At 40.1% G+C, this 12,565-nt stretch overlaps 1 protein-coding gene across 1 annotated transcript; it reads left to right on the forward strand.

The window, feature by feature from the left end:
* Positions 1-239: 239 nt before the first annotated feature.
* On the forward strand, positions 240-11,432 carry LOC116313855 (transmembrane protein 47-like). The gene is made up of 3 exons (XM_031731670.1): positions 240-468; positions 7,551-7,691; positions 11,254-11,432. Exons 1-3 carry the CDS (start codon positions 240-242, stop codon positions 11,430-11,432), a joined length of 549 nt encoding a protein of 182 aa, XP_031587530.1.
* Positions 11,433-12,565: the final 1,133 nt, after the last annotated feature.

Consider the following 12,565-nt stretch of genomic DNA (forward strand, 5'->3'; position numbering starts at 1 on the left):
GATTCCCCCAAGCCTTGACGTCAGCGCTATAAGTGGTAGAGATCGCCGGTACTCGGCGCCGGCGGTGCCCACAGGCGCAGTGTCTGGCCGCAGTAACAACACTCTCCCGGGACTTGCCCGACCGACTTTCGCATACGACCTCCAAACAGCGTGAGGGACAGATACATCAAAAACATTCACAGGACACACACACACACCCTCCCCTTGTTTCGAGCCCTCTTCGCCTCTCCAGCCCCGCCATGGCGTCTGCTGTACCCGAGACGGAGGGGTCAGCGCGGAGCTCCCCACTGACACCGCTGAAGCTTGTCGGGCTGGTGTGCGTCTTCCTGGCGCTTTGCTTGGACATAGGAGCCGTGATGAGCCCGGCTTGGGTGACTGCCGACGACCAGTACTACCTGTCCTTGTGGGAGTCCTGCTGGAAGCCAACGAGTAGCGAGAACTGGCAGTGCAGCAGCACGCTGGGTTCAGGTAATGAAAGGAAGGGGATATCGATGTTGTTTGGGTTTATGAAAAAATAAATAAATAAAATCACCTGCTTCAGGTAAGATGTTAGAGCGTGGTTATCTTTTCTAATGTGCACTAACAGGAGCTTTGTATAACAAAGAGTTGTTCGTAATAACAGCGAAAACTGATGTTGAAGCTGATCATAATGAAGGAGTTGTGGTGAATACCCAGAGCCTGTCGACTCTAATAGCCAGAGAAAGTTATCATCCTGGCTAATACTCTGACTGCCCACTGCCATAAGACAGCGTCACCCTGACACACCTCGTCAGTCTCTGTCTCCTCTGGGATCTCCAGATGAATTATTGTGGCGGTAAAGTGGATGTCTCTTGTACAGTTAGAGCTTACTTCACACACAATGCGTTTATAAATGCGATAGCTTAAACGTGATAACTAAGATGTTGTTCAGCACACACGATGGCTGGCACCAACAAGTCAGGGAGCTGTATAAAATTACATTAGACTTAAAACAATAAAGATTAATGATCTCAAACTTACTCGACAACTATTTTGATAATCTGAAAATAACATCCTATTAAAATGCAAAACACCCACTAGCTTTTTATTCTTTACTGTAAGCATTTGTTTTCTTTGTCTGTTTTTTAGGTAATTAATTTGTGTGATTTCGAAAGTGCCACAGCTGTCACCTGCACTTATTGATGTTGCCACTTGTCAGTTCTAAATTAATTAACTTGTCAACAATATACAAAAAAGGAAGGTGTAGTGGAGGGGGAAAGTGCTGGCTCACAGCTAATGACTTCATCCTATCTCACTCTTTTAATTTTTATCCCCATTCTATAGTTGTTGGGAACGCGTCCTTGTTCTCAGGTCCAGGAGAGGTTTTGCACTTCTTGGCAGGAGAGTATTGGTTGATCATCAATGTTGGATTTGTTTCCAGAGTTCACACGCATTGTTTTAACTAAAGTGAAAGTGGCTGTATTTACAACCAGTGTGAAAGCAGGAGCTTACTGGGGTATTAAAAAATCTTTAAAATCTTCTGTCACATACATACATCTACCTGGAACCAATCCAGAAGTCTACGCTGCTCTCTCTGTGGGTGGGATGAGATCATGAGTGTGTGTGTGTGATGGATTGTGTGACAAAAAATCTGTATGTCAGCGTTTAAATTAGTGCGTGTGTGTGTGTGTGTGTGTGTGTGTGTGTGTGTGTGTGTGTTGGGCCAATCAGAAGCTACCATGTTGAGATGACCTATTTCTGGACATTCTCCTCTGAAGCCCAGTTGAATATTTCATGTCACACTCTGATTTCTCTGTAGTTGCATCTCCATTCCATCTCTCCCTGGACCTGGGAACACGCACATTCACTTAATGTTTGTGTGAGTGTCTCATCTTTTCTTCACACACACACCTATTCACTCTCAGAGACCTGACCAGTTCTCCTTAATTAGATATCTCATTGCAAAGGTTCTATGTCGTATGAGTATCTTTCCACCACAAATATTGATCTTAAATATACATCACACCCTTTATGTGTCAGTTGCTCTTGCTTTCCCTTGCAGTTTCTCTTCTCTGCTCGCCATTTACAATGATGTTTTCATTTCTTTTCATATTGAAGTAAATCTGAACTCATCATTGGGAAAATGCTTTCTTCGCCTCCTTTGTTCTTGAATATGTAGCTACAATGGGCAGATTTGCAGCATATTCACTGAGTTGGATGTCGACATTTCACAAAGTTAGCTGAGTTGAATAGTATGATTAAATCTGCCTGCCCTACTCAAAAAGAAAAACAAGTACAGCATCAAAACCACCTGCCAATGTATGTGTAGGTCCACCTCACCCACTCATAGTTCTGTAACCTGGATAAAAGACCTCTGGGAGTGTTTGGTACCAGGGTCTTTGTAGTGAATCTTTTCAGTGGTCTCATGGTTCTGCTGTGGGGCTTTTGTCAACCAAGTTTCTTCCAGCACATACCAAACAGAGTGTTTTGTCTCATTACCATCTGTTTACCCTCTTGTGTATAAATAGTGCTGTGTTACCTTAGTCTTTGTCACAGTGTCTGTTAATCCTCCCAGTGTGTCATAGTTCTGTTTGGTCAGGATATCCTTGTGTCTTTGTGCAATGCACTAAGTGACCCCTCAAGATAATTTCACAACCTGGAATATAGTCATAAGCTCTTCAGCGGAACTCCCTCACTGTCTGAGAGAGAGAGTGTGAGAGCACAGGAAACTGTGCACTGCCAGTGTTGTCACTGTTGCAGGAAAATGTAGGGGAAGCTCACTGCAAATTGGAAAAGTTTCCCATGTGATCAAGACCATCATCAGAAGCCCCCGCGCCTGTGTCTCTGTGCGCGCTCGTGCGAACGCCTGTGTCTGGGCCCGTGCTTGTGTCTCTGGGTCCGTGCTTGTGTGTGTGTGTGTGTGTGTGTGAAAAATCTGTTAAACCTTACTAATGTGCTTAGTTAAACTTGTGCTTTTGTAACGTTCAGTATTGCGAGACATACAGGTTGCATGCCTCGTTGGAAAACTTTATTTCAATTTATTTGCATTTGTTTAATCCGAACAAGGAAAATTTCCTGTTTTATTCTGAAGGTCTCTGTCTGTTGTCATTGTGTTCAGCTTGTGTCCTCCTGTCATCATGTGTATTAGGATCAGCTGTTCTTCCCTCCTGTGTGTGATTACCCGGTTACCTTGTGTGTGTATATTTAGTGGGTGTCGGTCTGTGTTCGTTGTCGGCTCGTCTCCGTTACTCTGTGTTTCTTGGTGTCCTATTCGTTGGTCTGCGTCTCTCTGCCTTTCACCCCGTTTCCTGAGGATTTCAAGTTTGCTCTTTAGTTTTTGGTGAAGGTGGTGAAGGTCTATCTAGCAACAGAAATCCTTATTAGTATGGCAAGTTTGTTTAAGCCAACAGAAAATATTATTTTAACATTTGTGTGATGTTTATCCTTAATTGACGGGAAAAATAATTTATACCTTAATGAGTGAAAATTTTTACTGATTGTGTTTCTTACCTGTGTTTTCTCCAAAGGGTGTTCAGGCCAGAAGAGTCCTTCCTAAATACCTTTTAAATCTTCCAGGTAGCACCAAGTTATTGAAGAGGGGTGTAACACGTCTGGCTACTGTTTGACCCAGCACAACACACACAGTGGTCATAGCAGTGATTAACTGTGAATCTTTATAGTGCTTATTTCTAACTGTTGCAGCCACTCTTTCTCTCATCTGCCCAGCTCACTGCAATTGCTCCCGTGCAACTCTCCTCTCTTTCCCAGCACGGTGATGAAATAGTAGAGGCATGATTCAACAATCAGTGGCAACTGCGCTGGCCAGCCTCCCCTGGCACTGCCCCTGATCCCGTTGCACCACCCCTCCCCTTTAGCTGAGCCACCGACCACACCCCACCACATACCCCCATCAACCGACTTTACATTGGAGTGCCGTCCAGCCTAGCCTACTGGCCCTAGATGGTCATCACAAAGAAGAAAGGATGAAATAGTTGAATTTGGCACTTCAGCCCCCAGGTCATCTTAATCCTTAGCTAAGCTCACCAGAGGAACGGATTCCACCTCTCTCCATGTTTTAAGGAGGTTGAGGTGAAATACTTGTGTGGCTCCACCCCTTCATAGTCAACATCCTCCCCTCGCCATGTAACCACGAAGGTTCACAAGGCACTTTATCTCCCTGTGAAAGTGGTCTGAGTTTATCCCCTCTTTTGTATAGTTGCTGCTGACTTTTCTGGACCTGGAGAAGATTTTCACGTGATAACCTACCCAATGTGTGTAGCTCTGCTCTCAGATCCAGAACATAATTTCTGTTTTACTCAGGCTTCACCATCTCATCAGTCTGCTGGTGATGGACGCTGATGTACAAGAACAAATACAAACAGGGCTGGACTGGGACAAAAAATCAGCCCCGTCATTTTTGGTTCAAGCGTCCCACCGTTATCGCTATCATGCATACACATATTATGTATATATTCATTTGTTTGACTATTGATATTGAAACAGGTTTTAATTATGTCAGTACAGTTGTTGTTCAGTTAGTTTTTATTTGCACTGCAGTATGGGACAATAATTAAGAGCTACACTTTAGGTATTAGCAGTAGCTCATGGCCAAAGTAGACATTTATTCCCAATTATGTACTATTATCTTACCATGTGAATTTCATCTTCCTCCGTCTCTTCTTCATTTCTCCACATCTAATGCTAGCAGCAGCAGGCTACTGTGACAATGAGGTATGGTTACTAGTTGTTGCTGGTACTACTGTTCACGGAGCAGCAGGCACCTTGTTTTCTCTCAGCTAGCATGTTTTCTCTCAGCTCTCCAGCTTCTTGCCACTTCTTCCACACTAAACATTTTTTACAAGGTGCATGAGCACTCATCAAAGGTAGGGGAGGGACCAATTGAATTAAGAGATCTGACTGGGCAATTCAGTGTCAGTAATGAAAATGAATGAATGGCCTGCTGTCAGTGCTTGTACAGCTGGTGCGCAGGCGACTCATTAACCCAAAAGTGCCTTGGTCCACCAGGAAAATGTATTCAGGGCTGGACTGGTAATCTGGCATACTGGGCGAAGTTATATCCCCATGCACTCCAATGAACTGGCCCAATGAGGTCCATCCCAATGCGCTCAAATTTCACCTCCGTTAATGCTAACAGGTACAAAGTTGCTCTCAGAGTGGCCCACTGGTTAACCAGCTGGCACACATATAACATGCTTATATCTTTATATCTATTTTTATATATGCATTTTTCCACATAATTTCAAAAACTTAGATGAAAAAAAAATTTTGCGAGGGAGAGCAACCGAATTATTAATTGTTAAATTGATTGGTCTGAAGATAGGCTAGAGTTACTCAAACTTTTTAACAAACTGCTAACAATAGCCTAGTCTTAATTTCATTAAATGTGCTTTCTTTCATTTTTTACATTTTATGTTTGTTGCTTTCTTTTAGAGACATATGTATATGTAATACTGGTTGGGCCGAAAGTGGCCCGTATTTATGATTTTAAAAAAACATGCGAATTGTCCATTCAAATTTTTAGGACATTAAATTATATACATATGGAAAACAATTTGTACATTTACAATTTATGTAATTATGCACTGTAAGTGTGCTAAAATCAGTCTGTTTAATCAAGAACTATATAAAAACATCTATAAAAAAAATTCTGAATTATATAAAAGCTATGATATTTAAACATAAAAAAAAACTGATAACCTTGTATCAGTCGTATTTACTCTTTGGTGTTGAAAGTCCGTTTCTTTAATCAAACTTTTACAATTGTAGACGGTACAATCCTATCAGAACAGAAATAATAAACTTGTGTTACATGCTCTGCGAGTAAGTGTTCAGAAAATGAGACTGCAAGCTGAAAATAAATATTACATTTATTTTTTGCTTGAAACTGAACTACAGTTGTCACCAAGATCCATCAGCCCTCACTCTTTTTTGTGTTTTCACATTGTCCCATTCTATTTTGTTTTCCTCCCACTTTCTCCTTTTTCTCATGTTTTATTTCCTCCCTCACTCTCTAAACTAAACATTAAATGTCATAGCTACCTTATTACTGGTTTAAAAAACAAAAACAAAAAACATAAACCACTGCAGAAATGACATTTAGCATTATAACACTATATTTTAAAAAGAAACATTACAAACACCTATCTTTTTTTTTCTGTGCTCCCTTTAGTCATTTGATGGCTAAGTCAATAAAATGTTGAGAAGCTCTGCATTACACCATTGCATTTGTTACTGACCCTCTTGCATATACATTTTTGGTAGTTCCTTTCTCAACGTGTAAAATAAAGGTAAGAGAATGATATGGTGGCAACAGCTTCTGTTGCAGAAATTGACTTTGAATGTTGACTTTGAACCCCATTATGAAAATAATGAGGCATATCTTGAGTCTTAATAGCACTATTTTGGGTGTTGTACTCCCTTGCTATTTTTGCCCTGTTTAGTAAATCTAGCTCTATTGGGGAAGACCCCCAGTCTAATAACCATTTTTAAAGCTGGTAAAAATCTGAAAACATTATAAAATCTATGTTTCAGGTTTATTTTTGCACAAGGTTACTGGTTACAACCAGACCGTATTTTTTTTAAACTGGTAGTTTACTTAGTGTGGTTAACTTAGAACCAAATGAAAATGCTTACCTTTATTTTGCAGATGTTTTACTTACTTATTCATAGTTTGTGCTGCCTTAATGAAGGCCAGTTTAAATATGCCTCCCACAATGTCTGGCAAAAAGAAAAAGAAATAATATAAAGAGAATCTAAATTACATGAAATGACAATCATTAAGTCTGAAATGGAGCAGGAAGAAATATAATCATCAGTTTAAGATAATGTGTTGTTTATAATAATGATATTTAGTGTGCATGTGCGTGAATTATTTCAGTGTGGTTCAAGCCACAGTATATAAATACGGGCAGATTTTTGATAACCTGCCAGCAAAGCTTTTTAGACCGGGCTTTTTGTTGGCCTAGACATACTAAGTGCGCTCTCTGTCTTCATATTGTTCACCACCTCTCTTTCCCCAGATCCTTTGCACTGTACTCATCTCCTGTCCCCCCATTCCACCTCCACTTTTCCTTTCACTATCCTCTTTCCCCATCCTGCTGCCAACTTTTTTCATTTTGCCCTCTGTCCTTGTAATGTTATACTAATTTCTGCTTTGTTTCCTTCTTCCTATATCCGCTTTCCAGTTCCATCTTGTCTTCCAGCTCTCTGTTATTCTTTTCTATTAGTCTCATTCTTTCATTGGTTAAATTCTTGGACACCTTCTAAGTAAAATAGTATTATATTAGTATAATAATATAAAAAGTCCTTCCCCAGTATCCTTTCTTTCAACTCCTAGTCCTTTCCTCTTTGTCGTAGTTCCATTTTCTCTTATGCTTACCTCCTTCTCAGTATACTGTACTCACTGCTTTTGTGTTAGTTTTACATTAGTTATTTACTTGTGATTGTTTTTTTTTCCAATATAAATAGCATGGTCATGGTTTTACTCTCTCACAGTGAATGCATTTTCTGTTCTTTTACTTACTTTCATCTTACGCTCTCTCCTTCTTTTCTTGTTCGCCTTACCCTTACAGACTGGCAGGTTGCTACGCTGGCCCTGTTACTAGGGGGTGGAGCCCTGGTGCTGATGTCATTCTTGGTTGCTCTATTTTCTGTGTGCATTGGCACAAGATGGCGGTTCTACGCGCCTGTTGCCTTCATGCTCTTTGTTGCAGGTCAGTATACACAAGAATACTGATGTTGTCCAAACATTAGTCAAAAGCCTGAGTTTAAGACCACAAACTCCTTATGCCCTAAAATATACACACACGCACACACACACACTCACACATACGCACACACAATAAGATTACTTAATTAGCCAATTTAGACATTTTTATGATTCCTGCCAATTTCATTTCAAAGGCCAGCGCGTTTCCACTTTTCCCTTATTCTTACCTCCAGGAATAATTGGATAATTTTAATTTGGGGGCATGAAATGCTTCATTTTGCAAAGCTAGATGTGCTACTTGTCAGACATTTTTTTTAAGATCTTACTGTGGGTACTACAGAAATGAGAGAGAGCACTAAAGTGTAAATTGTTCTTACAGAGATGGTTCAGAGATTTGTAGAGTCTGTGCAACTTTCCCTGAGCTGAAAGTGTGTTATAATTATGAATGCAGTCAAAGCACTAATGAAAAATGAGTGCTCATGAAATCACTGGAATATGACATCCTTATGGATGTGTGTGTTGTAGCGTTGTGTCTCGTCGCACAACTCTACAAACCTGTTCGTCTTGATATACAGCCAAAATTGAACTTGAACAAGTACTCTTTTGCAACAAAGGCAGGACATTGAAATTACTGACTAATTATAATGATAATCTTCGTGGGGGCAGCTTTACCTTCGTCAGGGTGCAGCTCCTATTACTTCATATGTAACTTGGCGGTCAGAAGTTTAGGTCTTACATTTTGTCATGAGAGGCACTGATGTCCAAGGTGTTCAAAATGTCTGTCTCACCATCTAGCTCTAGCATCTAGCAAATCTCACCATTTAGCTGGTGAGAGTCAAAATGCATCACTTCTACATGATGCTTTCGAAGGGGGATATAGTATTTTTGATTATTTAACAACATTCTAAATCACACATTTTGGAGACAAATAACATAAGGAATAGTGTTTAAACAGATTTATCTGTCTATTTTTTGTATTTGGCAGGGGGTGCTGTGATGAGCTGCAGCACCTCTAGTACCACTAAACCTTGTGCAAATTAGGGTTTTTTGCAAGACTGCATTTTTATCATTTCTTCACAATGGATTCGAACACAACTGTTTTGGTAATTTAAACCAATCCATGCTTCAATTAAATAACCATCAAAAATCATTATATGATGTATAATTTTAGAACCTGGAAAACAGAGATCAGTCATCTGTGGCTACTTGTTATCCGTACTGGTTTTTCCATGATTGGATGCAGACAGCAGTTTTAAATGAGCCCAGTACAGAGGCTGAATGTTTTGGGTGAACTATAAAGGGACTCTCAGTGAATAATGGATCACAACTAACACCTCTTTAAGACTTGTTTATTTTATACCACTTTTATTCGTATTTGCATATTTTTGAAATATGTAGCCTGGACTGTTTGATTCAATCATACATTAAAAAAAAAATCAAGTCTAAATATCGACTAAATACAAGAAAATTTAGAATGACCGATTTTCTGCTTTTTAAATCAGTTTATTTTTTCAAGTTTTTGGGAAAAACCTGCAAATAAATCAATTTTACACCAACTCCAACTTGATCAGTGTTCTGATTATTCAATGGAGAAGGTTTCAAAATCGGTTGTTCGGTTGTTAAGCTTAATGTGGAAATGCTTTACAAACATTCAGAGATGAACTTACACACTTGCTTTACTTCTCTCTGGGATAACTTTCTCAGAGATGAAATGCTGGTTTGGTAGCGAGGCTCCAAATGCTCAACCAGGCCGCCGAGAGGTCTCGCACGCCACAGCTGCTCTATCACGTTACGCATGCTGCCCTGACGTGCTAAGGTTATGAGCTGGGTTACGCCATGTCGCAAGTTTTGTGAGGTGCTTTTGTGATATTTAATGGATCGGATTGCATTTTTTATTTCTCTGTGATATCCGATCCTGTAATTTAGGTCAGTATCAGACCGATACCGATACATAATATCGGATCGGCCCATCCCTAGTAGTTGATACAATTTACAACACGTGAAAGATTTCTTTTTTCTTTTTTTTACCTTTTTGACACCAGACTCATCTTCTAGGTCAAAATTAATGGTTAAATATAGTCACTGGCCAAATATTAAATTTGATATTCTGTTTACTCAAAAAATTAAAATCCTGTGAGTGACCACCGTCTATGTGTACAACATATAGAAAAGTATGGTTTAAAGTATAGCAAGTTTAAATTGAAACTTTTGATGAGATTCTAAGCAGCCCACTCTTCAAAATCATGATGTCACGAAAACAGGGTTTTCCCAACTGGTCATCGTGGGCATGAAAAGATTAGCTGGTGCCATAAAGTTCTCCAGATGAGAGTCAAATTTAAAGGGTAAATACCCAACTCAAAACATCATGGATGTGTACAATTAGTGTTTTCATAAGACAACAGAAAACAGCCATAACACAAGAGGGAGTAACCCGATCCCAGGCAGGATAATCTGCTCCATTGACTTTTTTTTTCTTTCATAGGGGTCATCTCAATCACTATTCGTCCTGCCCCTCATCCAGGACCAGTTTGCCTTGGGTGACTCTAAGGGCAAAAGCCCCAGACAACACACAAACCCTCCACCACAATAAAGTGGCTCTCAGGGAGGGATGCTAAAATAATAAGTAAATAAATAAAAAAGAAAACTGAAATACTGGCAAATTTTAACCAACGCCAATGCACATCAAAGACCTGTAACTCAGATCATTTTTATATTGTAAAGATAAAATTTTGCATGGCTTTATTGGATATGGTAAATTTAGACTGACTCTGGGTGATAGCAGCACTTACTAACTGATGATAATGATCCATAAGACAATGTTTTGTGTTCAAAACAATCTGCTACGAAGATTGAATTGCTATGTCTTGATGCATTCTCAATCATCCAGGAAAGTAAATCTCCAAAAGTTGAATCTGTTCATCTGGACGTAGCGTTTTGTGGGAGAAACGTTTCGTCACTCATCCAAGTGACTTCTTCAGTCTCAGCTGACTGCAGGTTTCCCCAAACCTTATAAACAGTACATTTGCATGATGACTGAAACCAGCCCACTGAAGGAACAATGGGCTGTGAGGTCAGTTCCTTAATCATAATTATGCAAATTACCATGACCATTGATCAACAATCACTGACCAAAACCCACTGATCAAAGAACACTGATCAATGGCCATGAGTCCCATTCACAGAGAGTTGGGGAATGGCTGCAATCACAGCATTGTAAGATGGTGACAGCCCATTGTTCCTTCAGTGGGCTGGTTTCAGTCATTATGCAAATGTACTGTTTATAAGGTTTGGGGAAACCTGCAGTCAGCTGAGACTGAAGAAGTCACTTGGATGAGTGACAAAACGTTTCTCCCACAAAACGCTACGTCCAGATGAACAGATTCAACTTTTGGAGATTGAATTGCTATATCCACGTGAATAATTTCTTTGTTTTTAAATATAACTTTTATCCATTTATTTGTCAATTTGTGCAGTTTGAGACATAACCTTTTTTTCTTTAATTCCAGTTTATTTTCAGCTTTACATGCATGCGTAGAATGTTGCTCAAATCTGTATATCGCATCCAGTTGTACTCCAGGCCTGCAGTTTGGTCCTCTACCCTGTCAAGTTCATCGAGAGTATCAACTTGAGGATCTACCATGAATTTAACTGGGGCTACGGCCTGGCCTGGGGAGGCACCATCTTTTCCTTCGGTGGGGGAATCCTCTACTGCCTCAATCCCAAGAACTATGAGGAATACTACTAGTGCTACCTCAAGTCTGGAACCCTCTGGTCACATCTTCAGAGTCTAAGAGGTACATAGGGCCTGAATAACATTTCTAATGTTCTGGGAAAGGGGGAGGGAGTGGGTGTCTATTAACAGCTCAATTCCCAATAACTTTAAAGGGAAACATCGGACTTGAGCCAATAACTGTATTATCAGAAGTTTTGAATCCAGACAGTGAACCTGGTGGTCTGGAGCTTAAGTTTTTTGCCTCAATCAACACTAGTGTCAGTGCTGACTCTAATGGATATTCAGACTGATAAGCCTCATGTTAAATGGTGCCTCTTGGGACAGATGAGGTAGGGGGCTTACATGTTTATTCCCAAGGCTCGTGATACAGTCTAAGGAATACTGACAACACTACAGTAACAAAGGATTCAGGTTACCAGTGTTAATGCCTCCATTCTGAATTGCAAGAACTGCTATTATGTCTATTAACTTTTCTGTTTGGAAAAACAGGATGTCAGACTGACAGACTTTTGCCAGTTACACATGGATGCACATGCACATACACATGCATAGGCAGCATATCTTTATATGAGGTCAGAAACCCTCAAGCTCATCATCATCATCATCATCATCATCGTAAGTGCTTATTTAGGAGCTGTTTTATTTTATTTTTAGAGTTCTGTGAAGCTCTTAAACTTTCACAAGGATGTGAGACATGCTGCAGATGCTAGAGTTGTGCCTCATAACTTTTCATAACACAGATCGATTTGTCTTGTGGGAGAAGGTAAGGAGGGTGGAATAAACTAAAGACATTTGCTCAATATTCTGTTTTCAACCCACTTGTCTGTTACTGTGGCAACCCACAGGGTTTGCACATCCAGCTGTCATCATTGATTAGCCATGGTTGGAGGTGTGAGATGGGACAGCGCTCGGCTAAATTTCGGTTGCCTATCATGCTGCGTTTTTCTGCACCATGACATATGGAGCATCCTTAGTCTTCTTATCTGGCTCATGGCAGTGTCTACAACACACATGAGACACACAGCTCCAGTCTTTCAGTGGCCATGTTGTCATGCACAGCAGCAGTTTGAGAAAATTAGAATGTGTTCTGAATTTAATTATGTTCATACACACACAAATTCTCATTTTACTGTATAAAATTCAGT

Source organism: Oreochromis aureus, linkage group 23 (assembly GCF_013358895.1).
Source record: "Oreochromis aureus strain Israel breed Guangdong linkage group 23, ZZ_aureus, whole genome shotgun sequence".
Lineage (NCBI taxonomy): Eukaryota > Metazoa > Chordata > Actinopteri > Cichliformes > Cichlidae > Oreochromis > Oreochromis aureus.

Excerpts from the sequence above, each read along its gene's own strand:
- LOC116313855 (XM_031731670.1), top strand. The coding sequence starts at position 240 with ATGGCGTCTGCTGTACCCGAGACGGAGGGGTCAGCGCGGAGCTCCCCA. Across the intron at positions 469-7,550 it reads CAGCAGCACGCTGGGTTCAG|ACTGGCAGGTTGCTACGCTG; the intron begins GTAATGAAAGGA and ends TTACCCTTACAG. Across the intron at positions 7,692-11,253 it reads CTTCATGCTCTTTGTTGCAG|TTGTACTCCAGGCCTGCAGT; the intron begins GTCAGTATACAC and ends TATCGCATCCAG.